General features: G+C 41.6%; 1 protein-coding gene across 1 annotated transcript in view; it reads left to right on the top strand.

Moving 5' to 3' along the window:
• The window catches only part of LOC122970839 (transformation/transcription domain-associated protein), an 83336-nt gene that overhangs the window by 15312 nt on the left and 46325 nt on the right, over positions 1-21699 (top strand). Inside the window, exons 23-40 of the mRNA XM_044337125.1 lie at positions 362-561; positions 841-1058; positions 1203-1400; positions 1649-1909; positions 2132-2293; positions 2636-2732; positions 3148-3269; positions 4753-4923; positions 5437-5505; positions 7007-7126; positions 7740-7859; positions 8169-8333; positions 8463-8644; positions 10209-10407; positions 16683-16811; positions 18125-18391; positions 18836-19042; positions 21355-21513. Of these exons, the coding sequence (XP_044193060.1) occupies positions 362-561; positions 841-1058; positions 1203-1400; positions 1649-1909; positions 2132-2293; positions 2636-2732; positions 3148-3269; positions 4753-4923; positions 5437-5505; positions 7007-7126; positions 7740-7859; positions 8169-8333; positions 8463-8644; positions 10209-10407; positions 16683-16811; positions 18125-18391; positions 18836-19042; positions 21355-21513 (3046 nt within the window). The remainder of the gene's footprint in view (positions 1-361; positions 562-840; positions 1059-1202; positions 1401-1648; positions 1910-2131; positions 2294-2635; positions 2733-3147; positions 3270-4752; positions 4924-5436; positions 5506-7006; positions 7127-7739; positions 7860-8168; positions 8334-8462; positions 8645-10208; positions 10408-16682; positions 16812-18124; positions 18392-18835; positions 19043-21354; positions 21514-21699) is intronic.

The following is a 21699-nucleotide window of genomic DNA, read 5'->3' as shown; positions in this document are numbered from 1 at the left end:
AAGCTCAAGCATGGAGAAAACAGCTGCTCAATCACACCACGGCCCAGTTGTCTTCAGCTGCAGTAAATAACAAAAATACCAACAGGGGACTAAGAGAGAGAAAGGGGGAGGCAGGAGAGTAGAAAGACAAGAGGGAACCGAGAAGAGAGAAAATTAAAGAACAAAGAGAATCAGAGATGCAGGCTGGGGGACTGCAGACCTGATTGTCATTATGAAATAATTGGCAAATGGCTGAACACTAACGCTTAAATTATTGTTGGGATTCCTTGAATTCAAAAAATGTGAATGTATTGTCCTTGTTAATACGCCGTCCTCTTACTCATTGTGTGTGTGTTGTTTTGTTTTTTTTTCCCCCCATCAGCTTCACTGAGAAGTGGATCCCCAGTGTCATCATCTCTCACCGCTACAAGGCTCAGGACACACCTGCTCGCAGAACTTTTGAACAGGCTCTGACTGGGGCATTCATGTCTGCAGTGATAAAGGACCTGAGGCCCAGTGCGCTACCCTTCGTAGCCAGCCTGATTCGTCACTACACCATGGTCGCCGTGGCTCAGCAGTGTGGTGAGGGACTCAAACTCTTCTTACTCTCTACATCTAATATTAGCTCTCTGTTTTGATCTGGGATTGGTGTTTGTTTCCCAGCTGCACAAGAATATCAGTCTCTCTCCACTTTCTTTGATCTCATTAAAATCTTCTTAAGAAATTTAATAAAAATTGAATAAAGCCACCGTATTATTAAACAAGTACATGAGTATAGCTTTAATCTCATATATTTCATATTAAACACAATTCTTTTTATTTTCCTTCATATCTCTTGCTGTCCTCCCCCCCCCATCCCAGGTCCCTTTCTCCTGCCGTGCTACCAGCTGGGTAGCCAGCCGAGCACAGCCATGTTCCACAGCGAGGAGAACGGCTCAAAAGGCATGGATCCACTGGTTCTGATTGATGCCATAGCTATCTGCATGGCCTATGAGGAGAAGGAGCTGTGTAAGATCGGAGAGGTGGCTCTGGCAGTCATCTTCGACGTAGCCAGCATCATCCTCGGCTCCAAGGAGAGAGTAAGTCACCGGGAGGAGTTTTCAGTTTTTTGTGAATTTGTGAAAGTTTTAGTTACTTAATAAATATTCTCCTATGTGTTTGCTTTTTGTTTTTAAATGTACGTAATTTCTAAATGGGAATCAATTATTCATCTTGGCCTGCAGGCATGCCAGTTGCCCTTGTTCTCTTACATTGTGGAGCGTCTGTGTGCGTGCTGCTACGAGCAGGCTTGGTACGCCAAGCTTGGTGGTGTGGTGTCCATCAAGTTCCTGATGGAGAGACTGCCTCTGATCTGGGTGCTACAGAACCAGCTCACCTTTCTTAAGGCCCTCCTCTTTGTCATGATGGACCTCACAGGAGAGGTGAGATAGACTTAAGCTAATGTTTAGCAAATAATGTCAAAAGGAGTAGAATTTTATTACCTCTGTTAACTTTTTATTAAGTGTAAAGATTTACCAGCTTCCATTTGTTCTTTAGACTTCTGTCCTCCTTTGATCATTTACAAACGCTTGCAGCAGGTGCACTGTTACAATTTGTAACGTTCTTTTCTTGTTGGACTGCTGTACTCTCTCTGCTATGGCATTGTACTTATGTATTGATTTTAACTCAGGTGTCGAATGGAGCGGTAGCCATGGCTAAGACCACCTTGGAGCAGTTGTTGGTGCGTTGTGCCACTCCACTGAAAGATGAAGAAAAGACCGAGGAACTGCTGGCTGCCCAAGAAAAGTCTTTCCACATGGTCACACATGACCTGGTCCGAGAGGTGACCTCCCCCAACTCAACCGTCAGGAAGCAAGCCATGCACTCCCTGCAGGTGCTCGCCCAGGTCACCGGCAAGAGTGTCACTGTCATTATGGAACCACACAAAGAGGTGAAGCTGAAGACTGAACTTTTTTTATAATTGTATATCATGATTTACTTGTATGTAAAATGCACCTGTTTTATCAGCTTAAACTTAAAATAGGTTACAATAAGGGAGTGTGTCCCATCACCCTGGACTGATACCTTCTGATAGTCTCTGGACTTTGAATCTTGAGAGTGTAATACAAAATGTCCTTTAATCCACATGAACTGATTGATTCCCTCTCTTCAGGTTTTGCAAGATATGGTTCCTCCCAAGAAACACCTGCTGCGCCACCAGCCTGCAAACGCCCAGATTGGCCTGATGGAGGGCAACACCTTCTGCACCACCCTGCAGCCCCGCCTCTTTACCATGGACCTCAATGTCATGGAGCACAAGGTCTTCTATACAGAGGTATGCAAGATACAGAAGTCAATAGCAATTGAGCAAATTCAGTTTTTCTCTTTGTTTTTTTTTACCTCATTTGTTTTTATGTGTATAAGAACATTTAATCACATTGTAAGCTCTACTTTTAGATGAGCTGATTGTTTTTTTTCCCGTATTAAAATCCATCTGAATGAATGAATCATATATCAATGTTTTATATATTGTAAAGGTGTTTCAGACGCAAATCTGTGTTCCATCACTTTAAACATTTCACATTCTGTGGACTGCTTTTCACCTAAATATCTTAAACGACCACTTTTAGTACACTGATTGATTCTGAATTTTATTGTTCTATGTCTCTTTCTCTAGCTGTTGAATCTATGTGAGGCAGAAGATGCTGCTCTGATGAAGCTGCCGTGCTACAAGAGCCTTCCCTCCCTGGTTCCCCTCCGCATCGCCGCTCTCAGTGAGTAGACCCAGTTTCACTTGATATTGTTTCCTTGTAATGTTGGTATTTTGCAAATGGTGCTTCTTTGTCTTTTCATTGCAAGTCATTCTAAATGAAGCTATATACCTGCTTTCATGCGAACAATAATCCTCAACCTTGTGTCTGGGGAAGATCAATTTGACAGATTTTATTATAATTTAATGGTCTTAAAACTACTCATGTTAGCAGAGACTGTCACCATTTTTACTTTTTATTGCTTTCTTTGCTTTAGCACTGAGTGAATTAAATTAGTAACAAGCTCACTAAAATCTTAAAAGCTTTTTTAAATAATCTGACTTCTCATACTTGAATTTTTTTTATTTGATTAGTTGATTTTCTCTTTCTTGTCACAAAGAGAGAGTCACTGTTATTCATATTCTTCCTTCTTGCTTAGATGCCCTGGCAGCCTGTAACTACTTGCCACAGTCCAGAGAGAAGATCATTGCTGCTCTGTTCAAAGCCCTCAACTCCACCAACAATGAACTGCAGGAAGCAGGAGAGGCATGCATGAGGAAGGTCAGTGCAACATGTCTAATCCTTTTATTTCTGCCGCTTTTGTTTCTCACTTAAGCTTTTCTTCTCTCCACCCGCTCCAACACCAGACATGGAAAATTAGCTTTCCATGTATTCATGAGGTAATTGTGAATTTGCAAATTGTCACGAGGTATGCCGCACCCTTATTATCTGCAAATCCTATCTTAACATCTTTATGCTGGCTGCCAAATTGTTTTAGAATTGATATTAAGATGTTATTGACTACTTGTAGCCCTGCGGAATATCACTTCAACTTCAACTCCCTTTGAGCAAAAACACAACCTTACGACCCGCATACGTGACCTTTCTACAGCTGGATTAAACACTCTGCCCTTTAGCTACAAAGCAATCTATACAGAATCGGACTTGTGGATTTGGTGGCATTCTTTAAATCTTTTCTAAGATCACATTTTCCACACCTCTGTATGGCACCCTGCTTTGTCACCTGTTTTGCCTTCACCTCTTTATCAAGATGTGTCCTTTTCATATTTATATTATCTATTTGTTTTGTTTTTTTTATTTTGTAAGTATAGTTTTTATTATGTTGTATTCCGTCGTCCTCTTCCTCTGCTTCCTGTCTTTTTCTGTTTCTATCATGCCATTTGCCATCTTAGAAGTCCTTTATAAATCCTCCCCTCATCCCATTTCCCCACCCAGTTATCTTCATATGGACTTCCTTCTGCTTTATCACACTCTCCATGAACCAGTCCTGCCTCTATTCATCACAGTATCCATAACTTCTTAGTCTCTATCCATCCACCCCAAGCTCTTTGTCCCCTTTCACCTCCATTTCTGTGTCCTCATTTTCTTTCTTTACCACTGTCACTCCTTTTCACTATCCTGTGATTTTTTTTTTTTTTTTTTTTTTGCCTGCTCTCTCCATTCTTTCATCTCTGCCCTGCTAGCACTAATGAGCGTTGCCATGGCCCGATCGATACAGGATGGAGTGTTTGTTCTCAGCGCTGAGAGGAAAATGAATGTGGCTGCCATGCATCATTCCCCTCCCTTCTGTGTGAGGGTGCGGGTGTGCGTCATCAGTGTTTGGTGTTGGCATGTGTGCTTGTTTACGACTGGCTGTGCCCTCATTTGAGTGGCCTTAGTTCCTTAATGGAGACAGAAGGGTTAGTGAGCAGTTCACAGGGCTAGAGAGCCTGACAAGGCCAGGTCTAATGTACACGGAAAATGATTTGTTTTAATGCCTTGGGTGGTAAAAAGATCTGGTCACAGATGTGAATAATACTTTGAAGCTATAATGGATTTTTTTAAATGTAAGCTTAATAACATCAGAGTAAAGCAGACATGTATTTTTAGTTATGATAATAACGTAACAAAATTCTATAGACATATATTTACAATCTACCCTCAGTATTTGAACTTGTATCTTGTTTATTTAAAATTATTAAGTGTACTAGTTATAAAACATTTATTGAAATAGTAAATGATGTGACTCTGTATTCTTTTGCAGTTCCTGGAGGGTGCTACGATCGAGGTGGACCAGATCCACACTCACATGCGCCCCTTACTGATGATGTTGGGTGACTATCGCAGCCTGACGCTCAACGTGGTGAACCGCCTAACCTCTGTCACACGTCTTTTCCCCAACTCCTTCAATGACAAGTTCTGTGACCAGATGATGGTGAGAAACCTCCTCTTGTCATCTTGCAACATTTGTTTGCTGTCTTGTTATTTAAAACACCCGACAGCACAGCAGTTATCATGGCATCAACATGGAAAACATGGCAATAAAAACCTTTTTAACTGTACTACTAGGACTTCAGCTATAGATTATATGTCTAAGTATTTTATTATGTGCAAAGTTTGAATATTCTGCAGGTTAATCAAATTGTAAAAAATTAAAACAGCAATTAACACAAGACCATGGCTCAAGAACTGCATTTTTACAACATGTCGGTGTTGTTTCTGTGGCATATGGTAGTGAGCATTTAAATGGATATGCCACTAGCAAATTAGCAATTATTGTCTGCACACTCATTTCCTGTATAATAGTTTCACAATGGAACAAAGCTTTGCAGCAGAGATTTTGTTTATTTGTCGAGATTTTGAGTAATTCTTTCAGTCCTAGTCGGTGCGTTGGTCACACACGCTACACCTACACACTGTCTCAATCTTTTCTCTCTGTCTCTGTCAGCAACACCTGAGGAAGTGGATGGAGGTGGTTGTAATAACACACAAGGGAGGCCAGCGGAGTGATGGCAGTGTGAGTATACACAGACAGACAGAGTCCCCCCCGATACACACACACACACACCCTACAGCTCTAAGAAATGTGATGCACATGTAAAGCTTCATTCATAACGTGTAGATGTGTTTTGTTTCTTTCATTTACCTTAGTTGAATTCCTGTTTGAATTCAATACAGAAGGATGCAATACATTAGAAGCAGGTCAATACAGCTATCCATTTTTTTTTTTTGTTCAGTTGATCTGTCCTTCCTAAACCAAACAGCGCTCACTGAGGGGGTCGAGAAATTGTTTCTTATACACACAAAGCCATAGTCACATGTAGACAACACCTTCTCAGTGTGGCCTCCTCCCAGATGAGTAGTGAGTGGCCATATTACAATCAATGATTAATTAGGCGCCAGGCAGGCGGTGGTGGGCCCGGTGCTGCGTCTCCTCATTATCTCCCCGACAGATAACCTTTTAAAGGCAGAGAAAAGGTGAGACAGAAACAGGTGGAAAAAAAACAGCTGTCTCTCCCTCGTAGAAATGAAGAATGTAGAATTTTTTTTTTCTTCCCTTCTCTTTATGAGAGTTCATTCTATCCCATCTCAAAACGGTGCGCTTAATGAAATGCAAATTGGCCCTTTGTCTTTGCCTCACCCCCCAACTCCTGGTCTTTGTGCCTGTTGACAGCAAGGCTGGCAGTGACAATAAAGCCAGGGTCATGGGGTCAAAGACTGATAAAAACTGGAAAAGAGGGATGGACGAGGACCAAGCAGGATGGCCTCAAACATGAAGGCATGAAAGAAGGTTTATATATAGTGTAGGAATGAGGTGTGAGTCTGAAAAATAGGAAAATTAAAAGACTTAATTTGACTGAGTATGAATATGGAACAAAGACACAGCCACACAAACATGCATACATACTGCTCTGCTGACTCTTATCATTGTCTCCCGTTCCGGTACAGCCTGCGTTGGAGGGCGTTGAGGTGAGATGTGACCTGGTGTCGCACCCTCTGTTGGTGACTCTCTGTCAGTGATTGAAACTTAGTTGAACCAAATGTCATGCTGGTGAACTGAACCAATGTCGAGGTAGTGGTGCTGGTGGAGTTGCCCTGTATTTCTGTGTCCGTGTGTTTGTGGTCGTCTTCAGAAACGTTACTGTCATCTCAGCCTCGCTCTAACCTCACATTTTGACTGTTTAGAGATGTCCAATTCGCCCCTTTTCCCCAGTGACATTTCTACCTCCAAGATACATATATGGTTTATAGAAATAATCATGCATACTGTCCTTTATTTGTTTGTGCCCCGTGCGTTTGTAATCCAAGAACTCAGGCGAGTCGAAGTTATCTACCTAAAGAAACACAGACCGCATTTTCAGTCGTTTGACTAAAATTCATCCTAGACTTTTCACAGTGGCTGTCCATCAAGACTGTCTGTCAGAAATGATGTCTGTGTCCAGCACTGTCATCTTTCCAAGACTTACATTCACTCCCTTCTTCCCCTCTGCTCTCTTTCTCTGACTCTCTCTCTCTAGGAGATGAAGATCTGTTCTGCCATCATTAACCTATTCCACCTGATACCAGCCGCACCGCAGACTCTGGTCAAACCTCTGCTGGAAGTGGTCATGAAGACGGAGAGGGCTATGCTCATAGAGGTAGGAAACAAACTCCACTCCAGTTGGACTGAATAGTGATTAGAGAAAGGTAAAGATATGGATAGTGTTATTAGTTGTTTTTAACATGCAACTTTTTTTTTTCTTTTTTTTTTTTACCAACATGTGTTCTTACAGAAGACGTTTGGTGCTTTTGTGGTTCATTATTGCAGTTTTCCTTGGTGATATAAGGCTGTAGTTGTAAAAAAATAAATCCCTTAGGAGAGTTGGATCAGAATTTATTTGTACAATGTAAAAAGATGAGGAAATTGGCATTAAGTGTTATGTAAGTTATGTTTTAAAGTATCTTACAGCTTGGTCATTGACATTACTTTACAGATTGTAGTGTGAAAATAGATTATCAATTTACAATAAATCCTCATCACTTGATAATGATATTAAGGAATGAGCTTCCTAATCCTGTTTGATCTACATCTTATGATAATGCCAATGGCACATTATACTATGCTATTCAGCTTCACAAGGAAGTGATAGAATCTTAATCTGCTTTCAGAAAAATCATTCCCATCTTTCCTTTTTCTGCCTTTTGTCACATTTTTCGCCTTGGTTTCTCTCCTTTCCTTCCACGCTACTATTTCTCTCCCTCTTTTGCCAGGCTGGCAGTCCATTCAGAGAGCCTTTGATCAAGTTCCTGACACGTCACCCATCTCAGACAGTGGAGCTATTTATGATGGAGGCTACGCTCAACGACCCCCAGTGGAGCCGCATGTTCATGGTCAGACACTGGGAGCTCTAAGGAGCTATCCCTTTAGTCTTTTCACAGACAGATTTGCTGTTCAAACAGCATTTTGCTTTTTCGCTGCCTCAGTATGAGCCAAAATCAGGGATTTATTAGGTGTTTTGAGGCTCTGAGTCCTTTTAACACCACATTGAGATGGATCACTCCTAGTACAAATTCCCAATTTTCTGTATCATGTTACTTTAAATGTGTTGTTACAGTTCTTGATCCAATGCAAACATAATTCTCTCTAGCCTTTTGTAATTTGGTGTTGTAGTTACAGTATATGTATGCCTCCATATACAGAGTTTTCTGAAACACAAAGATGCCAAGCCTCTAAGAGATGTGCTGGCCTCCAATCCCAACCGCTTCGTTCCGCTGCTGGTTCCTGCGGGCACTGCAGCCACTGTCCGACCTGGATCTCCCTCTACCACCACAGCCAGACTGGACCTGCAGTTTCAGGCGATTAAGGTATACATGTTGTCATTTAAATTCTTGCCAGGTATACATCCTTTAGACACACTTTTACAGATTAGGATGATGTGGTACTTCATCCTGATCTGAATACTGTTTAACTCTTCCTTCATCCCCTCTGCTCAGATCATCAGCATCATAGTGAAGAATGATGAAGGTTGGCTGGCAGGGCAGCACTCCCTGGTGAGCCAGCTCAGGCGGGTCTGGGTCAGCGAGGCCTTCCAGGAGAGACATCGCAAAGACAACATGGCTGCCACCAACTGGAAGGAGCCCAAGCTGCTGGCCTTCTGTCTGCTTAGCTACTGCAAGTATGTACTCTTGTTTGGACTGTAATAGGGGTGACAGTTGCATAAATGTTGTACAAAGTTGTCATGTGACCTGAAAATGGCCATTTGATATCAAAATCTGGGTTATGAACTGATGAGAAACACAATGCGATTAATTGAAATTAAAACATGATGACTTAAGTTACCCTTTGAGTACAGTTTTCAAGTTATTAGCTTATGTAAGGCCCACAAGCTAATAATGCAATTTATTTAAAGTTAATGCAGTTTCTACCTTTAACTAACTTAATGACATTCCAATGATGATTGACCTTCTCAACCCACTTCTCTGCCTGAGCACCAAGAAAGTAACACACATGGTGCACCAGACACTTGGCAAATGTTAAGTTCAAACCCTGCAATTAACCCCCAACCACTCCAGCAGATAGTTAAGAGTGTATGAAGTAGTCGATTTGAGTAGGGATTGGGGGGGGGGTGGACTCTGAAATATCAGTAGCTTAACTGTGCTGTGTGTGTATTGATATATCCATGGCGCTGTCCGTGGTGCTAGTAGCAGAGTAGCAGATGGATTTGTGATTGCGCCTTTTTCTCCTGTCCTGCCTTTTTTCTTCTGTCAGTTTTTTCTTGGATCTATAATATTCTCTAAACTATTTACTATAAATACTAAATTCTGTAGTATATTGTAGCCTATATACTCTATAGAGTAGTGTCACCTTCATGATCAAAGTGACAAGTAGCAACATGTAGTTGCAGAGGATCATAGAGGCACCCTGCTGCCTGGAGTATTCTTATAATATTTCTATTATCATTCAGTAGTGTCTGTGCTGCTGAAAATACACCCTCAGACCAAGCCACCTCTGTAACAAAATATTTTAGGGGAGACATGACAACAGATGGAGTTTTTAGTATAGATATTTGGTGTAACCTGGGAGTGGAGCAGGTAATGTGACTGAGGAAATTAACGTGCGTGGACTGCACAGTGCTCTGCTGTAAAGTTTACACTGTCAAAACTATGATGTGTTTTGAAAAATAAGCCTTATTAAAATGCCATATCCAGTAAAATAGGCCTACACAAAGTATGTATCTAGCCGAATAGCAGTTCTATCAAAGTGAAATTGTAATCACAATGAGAATATCAAGAATTAGGCTTGGCCTGTATGATAATCCCGCAGTACTAGGGTTAGGGTTAGGTTCATCCTAGGGTTAGGTTATAAATTAAAAAATCACCTACTGAGTGTTTATTTCAATACATATATATTTTTAGGGCATTTATGTGCCTTTATTATAGCAACAGTGGAGAGAGTTGACAGGAAAAGAAGGGGAGAGAGAGAGAGAGAGAGGGGGGTTTACAAGCAACAAAGGTCCGCTGCTGAAATCGAGCTGCAGACGTCGCGGTTATGTAGCATCCATCTCAACCAGTAGGCTACTGGGGCACACCTCAACCTTCTTTTTTAAATTGTGAAAGTAACAAATGACCAGAGTCACATTGTTATGTATCTTATTTGAAAGGTCTGTTGTATAGTGTCATGACATTAGACATATCTCGACCAGTACATTGAACTTGACTGACCCCCTGTCTCCTCAAAAGGCGCAACTACTCTGAGATCGAGCTGCTGTTCCAGCTGCTGCGAGCCTTTACGGGTCGCTTCTTATGCAACATGACCTTCCTGAAGGAATATATGGAGGAGGAGATTCCCAGGAACTATTCCATTGCCCAGAAACGAGCCCTGTTCTTCCGCTTCGTCGAGTTCAATGACCCACACTTCAACGATGAGCTCAAAGCCAAGGTACGTACACCAGCAATCAGAGCAGGAAAGTCAATTTACGACTGCATGCCACAGGGACCTGAAATTCTCCAATGACTTACACAATTTTGTCAACCAGCTTTTAGAATTGACATTCAGATGATGGTTGGCTACCTACCCACAGCCTGAACCAATTCACATTGTGAAACAAGAGAATTTCTAAAGAAGGAAGGAGTACATGACGGACTGAATGAAATTTAATTGAAGGATAGGCTTGTGTTTTTCTTTTTGTACAATGTGTAAAATGTCTGACTTATGGAATTGTATCAATGGTGGTATTAGGATTATAGGACATCAGGTATAATTTATTTTTGTCTGATGAAGCCTGCTAAATAAAAAGATATAATTGAGTAAATATGCTATTGTAAAACTGGGGCACATTTAGGGTTTTATTAATTTATAATATTTGAATCAGGTTTTAGTATTTTTGCATTGTATGGGAGAATAGATTTAAATTCTGGATGCCCATAAGCTTTAAACACATTTTTGACTGGGCTTTTTAGCCATGTCTCCAGCCCCAGACTGAATAAAACACTATAAATCATGTTGCATAAATTCTCAGAGCGTCACCTCAGCTTACTTACTTTGCTTCCTCAATATGGGAAATGCAGGCATTTAGGGACCTGATCTGCGTGACTTTTATGGTTGGTGTGCTTTGTACCAGAAGTTCTTTGATAGAGTCAGGAAGGTCATTTTGTCTGGTTCTAGACCCTTAGAGGCTCACAGATGAATGCGTCTGTCCTCTCTACCTGACCTGCTGCTCCAAGCATTACAATCATTCAGGCTGCTTTTTAATTAAGCTCACTCTCCCGCATGCATGCACTCACGCATACACACACACACACACACACACACACACACACACACACACACACACACACACACACACACACACAGACAGATAGACGCACACACACATATTTTGAACAGCTGTAACAGGCACACAACCTGGCACAGAGGAGCAACAGCACTGCTGTTAAGTACAAACGGGTCAGTGGGGAAGGCCTGCCCTGGCACACCATAGCACATAACCAAATGGCTGTGTGGCAAGAACACACAACTGTACACATGCACACATACACTCAAATACATGATTAGGAAATACTGTATATATATAATTAATATATATCAATCTTAATGTTGTGTTAATGTTCATATTATCATTATTATGATATATATATATATATATATATAGTATATTTGTTAAGAAGCTGACAAATGCACTCAGACCCCAAATCCAAGGACATACACTTGTGTTTATGATGCTGCTCACTCCACCCTGCCCTTTTTGCTCATGTTCATTTTGCATTGTGTCAGTGGCATATGGACTCTGAGAGGAAAAAAAAAAAAGAGGAGACAAAATAAAGGCAGGGGAGAGAGTTCAGCCAACTCACTGTGCTGTGTCTTTCCCAGCTGAAATGCTGTGGTAGAATTTTTAGTAGTTTACTCTCTTAGCTAGCAGAGCTGCAATACCCCCACCCTCTACCCCCCCAACAGAATTTTGCTCATATTGTTGTTTTTCCCTTAATTGTCATCCTCTGGTGCGCAGCAGAGTCTAGCTGTACATGTTGGGCAGAGAGACAGACAGACAGGAAGAGAGAGGATGTGTTGATGTGTGAACATGTTTGTGTTTATTGGTGTACGAGTCGTGAGCAAGAGAACGAGCGTGTGTGTGTTACCTCCCCTGACATTTAAATAATTGCCTTTAGCATTTTCCCAGAGGCATAATATCAAAGGGAAGTGTGTGTGTGTGTGCGCGCGCGCGCGCGTGTGTGTGTGCACTTGCGAGTGTATGTGTGTGTGTGTGTGTGTGTTCTCAGTATGCCTGGGTGTTAGATAGAGGCAAAGTTTCTTGTGTAGCATCACAGGGGTCTGGGAGAATATTTCACTTGGAGCCAGAAACAGGGTACATCTCAAGTCTCTTAATTGCATCCATGTTTCCGTCACTTGCGTCCTTTCCTTGCGTCTTAGTCCCTCCCACCAAGGATGCATGGAGACATGCAAGGAAACCATGAATAAAAACCTGCATTTTGTATTTATACCGTGTACTGTGTCCTGCTCAGAGGCACATGAAAAATTTCTACTGGCAGAATGTAGTAATATTATTTATTCATTATTTGCGTCTGTATTTATTGATATTCTGATTGTGAATTCATTATTTAATAACCCAGAATATGATTTGGGTGTCTTTTGAACGCTGGAAATCATCTATTGGCCTAAATGTTTCAGGGAAAATGGAAATGATGTAACTCATAACAAAACCCTGCACTCAGGATTATATTCAGCCTCACATGTGAATGAACGGAAATGACGAGAATTGATGTCAAGTTAAAATGTGTTTCTTGCTGACAGACAGACTCTCCATTACTTTAACTTTATCCATAATAAAAGTTAATGGGGGAAATAACAGGTCATGAAAAGAAAAAAAATTTTAATAAATGAAAAGTTGTTCATGGTTCTTTTGTTGATCAGACTGACAATTAACACAGATTTTTAACTAGATGGTGAATCAGAAAACAAAATATAAAACATGGGAGTGATAAACTTGAGTTTAATCTGTAATCTGCCTCCACTCAGTGATGTTGTGATGTATCAGACAGTCTGATCAGCTGCAGCGTCCAATCAATAACTGATATCCAATAAGGGGGCGTATTGGCCGGTAAAAGACTTCAGTGAAGGCTGCTCTTGCGTATCTTCGCTCACAGCTCCTCAGAGATCCCTTCTCGCTCCTCAATCCTCGCTCCTCAGCGCAGAAATAAGAGCTTTGAGACTGCCTCTAAAATGGCGGTCCAGATTGACTTACGGTTCATGCGAGGAGCGAGGAAAGATCAAATAAGAGACTTGAGATGTACCCATAGAGAAGAGTGTGTAAGTGAGAGGAGAGAGACAGTGTGGGACAGCAGCAAATGAATCATCTGTGATGGCACAGACTCACCTTATGCTGCTCTTGTATCGCTTCTTTTGTTTTATCCAATTATTACAGAAAAATGCTCTTTGTGCTGCTTTTTGTTCAAAAGTATATGACTATTCATGGAATAGATTTCAAGCAGACAAGCAAACACGTGTATGAAATTTATGAAGCACAATGCATCTGTTTCATATTCTGCTCGAGTGCTTTCTTTTGTTCCCAGCCTGACATATACTGTAGCAGAGTTTTCTACAAAGCAGAATGTGTCTATATGCTGTGCTAGTATCGTTTCCTAAGTGAGGATTGAAATCAAAGTATAATGTTAAGTTGAAACAACTTATGGATATTTTTGTCAGTACCTGTTATATACCTGAGCATGTGTATGTAAACAACAAAATAGATTGAACAGGAGGAATCCAAATTTACAAGTGAAGACATTTCCCTGCAAGTAACTAAAAACCAAAATACGGATCCATCATCCTCTTGTGTAGCAGGAGACCTTATTTCGATACAGCAAATCAAATCTTGCATAAAGCGATAACGTGGTGTTCTATCAGACAGTCACGCTGAGCCTGATAACATCCTGTTACACAACACAAGAGCCACAGACTCCGAAGAACAACCCACATTAGCTTTCCTGCTAAAAGTCTACTTCTTATTGAATTTACAAACATGAACACACATCTTGTTCTGCACCTTAGCTTGTTGAATGAGCCCCCAATTAAACATTCACCGGGAGAAAGGTGCATCGGTAATGTCAGTTAGCAGGCTAGATAGCTAATTAGCTGCTCAGCTGCAGCACAGTAAACAGCATGTTAACAGACCTGAAAATGTCACCTCGGTCCAGTTAGATGCTGGTTTGGTCATTACTCTTCAAAATCCCTGTCAGCAACACACTGTCTGTCCATGACTCGTAGCTACAGCAGTTTGTTTACTTGGTCTTCATTCTGTACGATGTCACACCGGTAGCTTGCCAGCTAATGTCAATCAAACAAACCACTGACATGCCCTCGCAGCTGGCTGAGACAAAAAGGAGCATTTCTGATATTTTTCCAAAGATCTTTTTTCTTCATTCTGATAATACAAAACTATTACCAATACATTTTAAAAAAACATGTTGACATTGTTTTCGACTGCAAAGACGGTTTCAGTTGGACTCAATTGCTTACCTTGATTATGTGAGGTTTGAGGTAGAGATGTGCCGGTATTCCTTTTTAAAATATACTGTGGTATCAATACCGCCAACCATTTCCATTACCTTCATTACCATAATAATCATTGTTTTCAGAGGACAATGTAAACAGTTCTCCTGCCTTCATTAGCAGTTTGATTTTGTTTAGCCACAAGGAAGGAGCTTTCTACTGGTTAAACAGGTGCAGAACAACCCCAACACAGAGAACCAGACTCCTGTCTGTTGAGCTAGATACTCTGGTCATGATCATCTATATTAACATTTACTGTCCATTAGCCACCCACTGAAGCGCAGCTGGCTTTTGCGTGTTTAGTTGTAATGTTCAGTGAGAGAGAGAGAGAGCTGCATTTTACCTGACTGAAAAACTCCCTGCATCAAGATCACACACATCATGTTCTACCTCACAGGTCAGCTTCAGCTCTGCTGCTGTTTGTTAGTGGTGATGTGTGTAGAGAGGCAGTCAGCGCTAGTGGTTTGAGCTAACACATTTCTCTGCCTTTTTAAAAATGAATTTAACTGTTAACAGCCAGAAGATAACACTTACTACAAAGATCTCACGCTCCAGAAATTGATCTGTCAATTTCATCAAGAAAAATACATAAATCTTCAAAATATGAATGGATGCGTATAAGAGACACAGACACTGGGCTGCATTTAAAGTGATTTCCAGTCAACAACCTACTCTTGTTTACAGTTCAAAGTGTTTTTGATTGATGCTGTTTCTTATGACTCCAAGCTGCAACATACAGACCACTATTCAGTGAATAAAATCCAAGGGGATCATGATTATCATGATGATACCGTTTACTGTGATATTTTTACCTACAATAATCATAGTGTGAAAATTTGATACTCCCACATCCCTAATTTGTGGTTTGCCCAGACTGAAATAAGACTAGATAACTTAACCAATCTATTCGACTGGTAGTGGATGATACATATTCTGTGCCCAGCTTGTCACTATCTCCTTCCTAATTTGGTTGGAGAGGAACCCTAGCGGGACCGCAACACACACTCACTTGTTATTTGTTTACGGGTATGGAAATGGGATTTAAGATAATTAAGACACCTGCAGAACGAGATCTAGGCTGCTTGCCCAGAGGTATTGTGTGCGTACACATGCACTAACACACACACCCTGTAGGAGCACATCATCTCATGGTATTACAGAAATATGCTGCGATCGCGCAGTGATTGATGTCAGAGAAGCTCAGAATTAATAGGAACAGATGAGACTGAAGAACAGACCGGTGCTCGATGCATTTTCTTTGTGTCTTCATTTAGGGGTGCATGTGTTTCTGCATGCATGTGTGAGTCTATCAACCATGTGTGTACATTGTGCAGAACGTGTGAATAATGTGCTAATGGAGGAGCTGGAACATATGCTGCCACAGCTCGTTCTCCACTGAGCGATGCCCTGTCCTCCCCAGTGATGGATTGAATAGGGGGGTTCATTAACAGATCGCAGGTTCTTTAATAAATGCAGTCGTTAAGCTGTATTGTGCTCGGGTTATTCTGCATTTTACTAGCTAATCAAGCCTTTGTCTTCACGGGCACATCCCTGGTAACAATCGCTGCAGGTTTGTTAGTAAATAGTGTTTTATGCCTGGCCTCTGTTGATAGTTTGGAAGTTTTTGCTGTCAATGCTTATGTATTAATTAACAGAATATGTCAGAGTAGAAATAGTTTTCTTAACTGACTTTTAAAATGTCACATCATTTATTGCCATTGTTAAGGGTCACATTTGACATTGCTGTGCCTCAAGCCTGTCTTCAGGCTCATGAGTTGTTGTTTTTTTTACCTCTAATGAATCAAAGTTTTTTCACCTCCTTATTATCAATTTGAAAAGGTCCCTGTGTTTTTATTGTAGATTTTTGAGTAGATTACGATTTCATCACTTAATTGTGTACCATGGAGAGCTGATAGTGTGCAGGTTTTTCTTTCCTGCAACTTTTGAGTTTGAGACCACACTAGGTGATTTCACTAATTAGTTCCTCCTCTCTGCTTGTTGATGTGCCGTCAGTGAAATCATCTGTTATTGTTTTTTGGAAACCTGAAAGAGTGAAGGTTGCATATTCCCCTAAGTAAAGTGAGAAATTCTCAGTAGTTTCTTCCATCAGTAAAATGATTTCAACTTGTGTTTTTCCCGGCTAAAAGGTGCTGCAGCACATCCTGAATCCAGCCTTCCTACACAGCTTTGAAAAGGGGGAAGGTGAGCAGCTGCTTGGACCGCCCAACCCTGAAGGGGACAATCCTGAAAGCATTACCAGTGTCTTCATCACTAAGGTACACTTGCACAGATTTGTTTGTGTGCGTTCTTTTTCCTCCTCTCAACATCTTTTTTTCACATTCAGCCCATTTGCCCCCCCCCCCCCCCCCCCCCGCCCTTCCTTTGTTCATTACTCAACAGCTTTGTCTCTCCATCCGTCTCTCTGATTTCATTACCTGCTGCATTTCCTCTCATAATGTTTTATCAGTCCAGCACATCTCCATACTCTCAGTCATCATCAACTACAGCCCACTCAGTTCTGATTCTTCTCTCATGTCCTCCGCACATTACTTGATCACTTAATTGCTGTCATTCCATCTTTCTCCTCTTCCTTTTTCTATTTTCCATCTGTCTTTGTTTTGCCCTCTCCCTCCCATCCTCCCACCATCCCACTGGTCCTCTATTTCCATCACGTTTCATTCATCAGACCAGACTATAATTCCTAGTGTAAATGTCACGGTGTGACCATGCTAAAGGTCAGCATGTTTGTTTGTGCTGTGGCAGATCTCATCACTGACTAACACCAGTCCTAATGGCTGCTAATGGCTCCTCTACGGTCTGGTTAAAACTCATTTTCTCACTCACCTCCCTCTTTCTGTCTGCTCTCCTCTCCTCTGTATCTCCTCTCCAGGGGATTCAGATGGTGATGTGTATGTTGAATGGGGAGCTGTCATTTTCTAAGAGGTTGTCAGTATGAGTAAAAAATAGATTGCTTTGTGCTACACTGCCAATGAAATATAATTTTGGGAAGCCAACATTAGTCAGAATTGCAGTGTACTCAGGCAATTTAAGAAAACAGAAACATTTTTATCTTTCTCATGTATGTACATAAGGGGCATTAAGTAATGTTAGACTTCTATTGACCTCTGTCGGCAACTGGTTATAATTACAGCAACACCTCAACCTCTCATGCCCTGGAAGGACAGTAGCTTGTTGTTGAGAAGAATTGTTCTGCTGCATTTTCCTCACAGAGAGAATTCAGTTACTTTGAACAGACTTCAAAAAGAAACATTTAGTAAAGACATAATATCACAGTGAAAAACTCCGTAAGTACTGTAAAAGCTGCTTTATTAGCTTGAAATTTGAATGATTTGCAAACTCATGCACTCATAGCTTCTACCATTGTAAATCAGCTAATGATAGAAGTATAGTGATATTTCTTTCCATTTTTGTTTTATACACAAAAAATCTCACCACCTGGAAAAATACCACTTGATTTGTTGTGGTATCTATCATCAACATGGTCAAATCCTTGCAGATGTACAGTGTGAAAAAAGTTTCACCCTTCTCACAATCTTTAATCCGGCATCTCTCCCATCCCCTCTCCAAGGTGCTGGACCCAGAGAAGCAGGCTGACCTGCTGGACTCGTTGCGAATTTGCTTGCTGCAGTTCTCCACCTTGCTGGTGGAGCACGCACCCCATCACATTCATGACAACAACAAGTCACGCAACAGCAAGCTGCGGCGCCTCATGACCTTCGCCTGGCCCTGCCTTCTGCCTAAAGCCTGTGTGGACCCTGCCTGTAAATACAGTGGGCACTTACTCCTGGCACACATCATTGCAAAGTTCGCCATTCACAAGAAGATTGTCCTGCAGGTAAGGAGGAGGGGAAAGAAACTCAGTGGAGCGTGGGTTTAAGTTGACACACAGTTAACAACAGAGGACAAAGATAAAATATGGCATGTTTGTGCAGCAGATATAAAAGCACCAAATGAGTTTGTAAAGCTAATCTATGGGAAAACAGGCGAAACAAGCAAAACACCAAGATGACAAAGGCTCAACTGAAGTGAAATTACAACTCATGAATACACGATAGAAAACAAGATACTTACAAGGACACTTAACGTGCAAATAGTGCCTCTTGAGAAAGTGATGCCATAGGGGAATTGAGAATGTGATAGGGGTGTGTATGTGTGTGCTTGTCTACTCCATCTCATATCCCACATCCAATGACATAAGAAAGCGTAGGAAAGGAAATACAGCGGTTGAAGGAAAGAAGGTATGTTACCAAATGAGATTTGGTGTTTGTGCTCTGTTTAGGTGTTCCACAGCCTGTTGAAAGCCCACACCATGGAGGCCCGGGCCATCGTTCGCCAGGCCATGGCCATCTTGACCCCAGCCGTGCCCGCCCGCATGGAGGACGGCCACCAGATGTTGACCCACTGGACTCGCAAGATCATTGTGGAGGAAGGTCACACTGTACCGCAGCTGGTCCACATACTGCATCTCATAGTGCAGCACTTCAGGGTAAGTAGATAGAAAACACACAAAACTACTTGGAGGCGGTCAATAGTGCACTTCCTCTTGCCAGCCCATCATCATTGAATGTATTGATCCCCAGTGTATTCATTCATACTGGGTGTGGCAGAGAGATCAAGCCAAGCGAATCTGAATCCTATAATGTACAGTAATCATGATGGACGTGTCTGTGCGCTCTGCTGTAATTAACCTTCTGTGGCGTTCATCACAATTTAGACCACACAAAGTAATACCTCTCTAAGGATGACAGATTACTGACTATAGAATATGAGCATCTTATACTGTACCTTTTATGGTAAACTGAGGTAAGCTGCTGCCACAGGGAGTGAGAAGACATTGCCACTCTACCGTGCATGCACGGCTATTTGTTGCTGCTGCTGCCAGCTGAGCTCACTGCTCAGTGTGCCTGTGGCAACTGCCGGGAACCACATGGGGGGAAAACAGTGGAGGAGCTATTTTTACTGATTGAGTGTCCTGAATTACCTGTTCACCAGTCGTAACGGGAATGGAGGAACAATGTTCAAAGTTGGATTAATCGTGTTTGGCCCGATTTATAGTTTTCATGACATTAGTTAGCGAAGTTTGAGTTTCATATTGGCAGTAGCCATGACAACAGCGCTACGCTCAAATGCTTCCTACTCAAAAGCTGGATCATTAACTGCAACGGGCAGTGGAGCTAATGGTGACTTCCTGTAATCGCCTTAATGCAGATACATTCTCAGACACACCCTTCACAGCGGTGATCGGCAGAGTCAAACAGTGCCTTGTCTGCAGCCCAAGTCAACACCCCAAAGGATCATTGGCCCTGTATGTTCGCGTTCCTCTTTCAACTTCAAAGACACTTTCTGCCCTCTCGCTCCTTCAGCTGATGTTCACCGCCTCGCCAGTCAGAGAGCGACAGTCTCTCAGCAGAAGACTGACATTTTCCTCAGCGCCCCTCTCTCTCTCACTGACAGGCTGCTCTCACTGGGCCAGATGACTAATCTAATGTAATCACATCAGCATAATTACGCTGGGGAGGAGATAATGACAGACAGATGAGAGACTTTGTGTGTGCGTGTGTGTGTGTGTGCGTGTGTGTAAGTTTGATAAAGAAATAGAGAGATTGTGTGCTGTTTGTCTGTGTGCACACGTGATGGACAGGGCTTAGCCACACTTTCATAAAGGGGCTGTGAAGTCCTGCTCTATCAACTATAATTACCCTCAAACTGAGAAGCTTTAATATTCTTTGACACTGGCAACAGCCCTCAGATAGACATCTCATCTCTTGCTCTTTTGTCTGTGTGTTTGAGAGTCTCAGTTCGGTTTGCGATGAAGCTAAGTGACTCTTGAGTGTGACGCTTGAGAGTGTGAATGCTCCAGGCTAAGTGTGTGTCATCATGTCCTTGAGACTAAGTGGAAATATGACTTCAGAGTTTGCCTCCTCTGACTCAATGTCTCAGAGTGATTGTTCATCTTGTTGAACTTAGTATGTGTTATCACCCCAAAATCTAGAGTGAATCGGCGGTGTAGAAAAATTACACTCTTCTTTTAAATAAATGTAGTTGCCTTTGATTCATCATAATGATGCTTTGTGGGCAGGCTGGCCGGATATCTTGTAGCAAGATGAAGCTGACATGAGGCAGGGGTTCTGGTCAGGTCGGCAGTGATTTTGGAGATAGTAACAGGGTCTCACACTTAAATTGCTTTGGTTGGTTGCCAAGGCAATAGATGTCAGTTTGTGTTGATACTGGCAGGACTATCCATTTAACATCATGGTATAAGGTGAGAGAAGTTGAGGGAAGATGTTCTGAAAATGAAGCAAACTATTAAAAAAAAAATGCAAATCAGAGTAGTTTGTAAGCTTATAATCCTGCACAGTTGGTCACTTGTTTCCCTCTCTCCAATATTTGGATTCGGTATCTGGTAGATTGCATTTTTGCCAAAAGTGGAAGTTCAAGTTTTGGGATGTTGGGATAAAACTAGAGAATGCAAAAAGCAGGCCCCAAGCAACAAAAGCATTTTATGTTGAAGTTTGAGTTTTGAACTTACTGCTCTGTCGTCTGTTCAACCTTGCTGGCTTTCATTGCTCATGTGAACTTCTTCCTTTCATTTTTAACTCTGCCGTTGGCATCAGTGCCCATCTGCCATTGATGCCTTAGGAAAGGGAAATGCAGAAAAGTCCTACCTGACACTTGGTGTTTAGAATGCTAAATATAGAACTATATATTGTGTTGAATCACTATTATTTTTTTATAACATGTATTTGCTTAAAAATGTTGTATATTATTACTTATATTTTTACTGTGGTCCCTCCCCAGGTGTACTATCCTGTGCGCCACCACCTGGTGCAGCACATGATCAGTGCAATGCAGCGTCTGGGCTTCACTCCAAGTGTGACTATAGAGCAAAGGAAACTGGCTGTGGACCTTGCCGAGGTGGTCATCAAATGGGAGTTACAGAGGATCAAAGACCAACAGGTGTTTGTGAATTGCGATAAATACACAGATACAATCGCACCTAAAAAGCAAGCAAAAGAGGCTGTCCCAACTACAGTTTTTTACTTTAACAATTGTCAGTCTTGTCAGCTTGTGACTATCAAAAGCAACAAGACGTCCTGTTGACATACACATTCAAACTGTTTCACCAAATGATGTGTTTAACTT

The sequence above is a fragment of the Thunnus albacares genome, chromosome 20, assembly GCF_914725855.1.
Source record: "Thunnus albacares chromosome 20, fThuAlb1.1, whole genome shotgun sequence".
Taxonomy (NCBI): domain Eukaryota; kingdom Metazoa; phylum Chordata; class Actinopteri; order Scombriformes; family Scombridae; genus Thunnus; species Thunnus albacares.
Note: the sequence above shows the minus strand (reverse complement) of the source record. Positions and strands in the feature narration are given on the sequence as shown.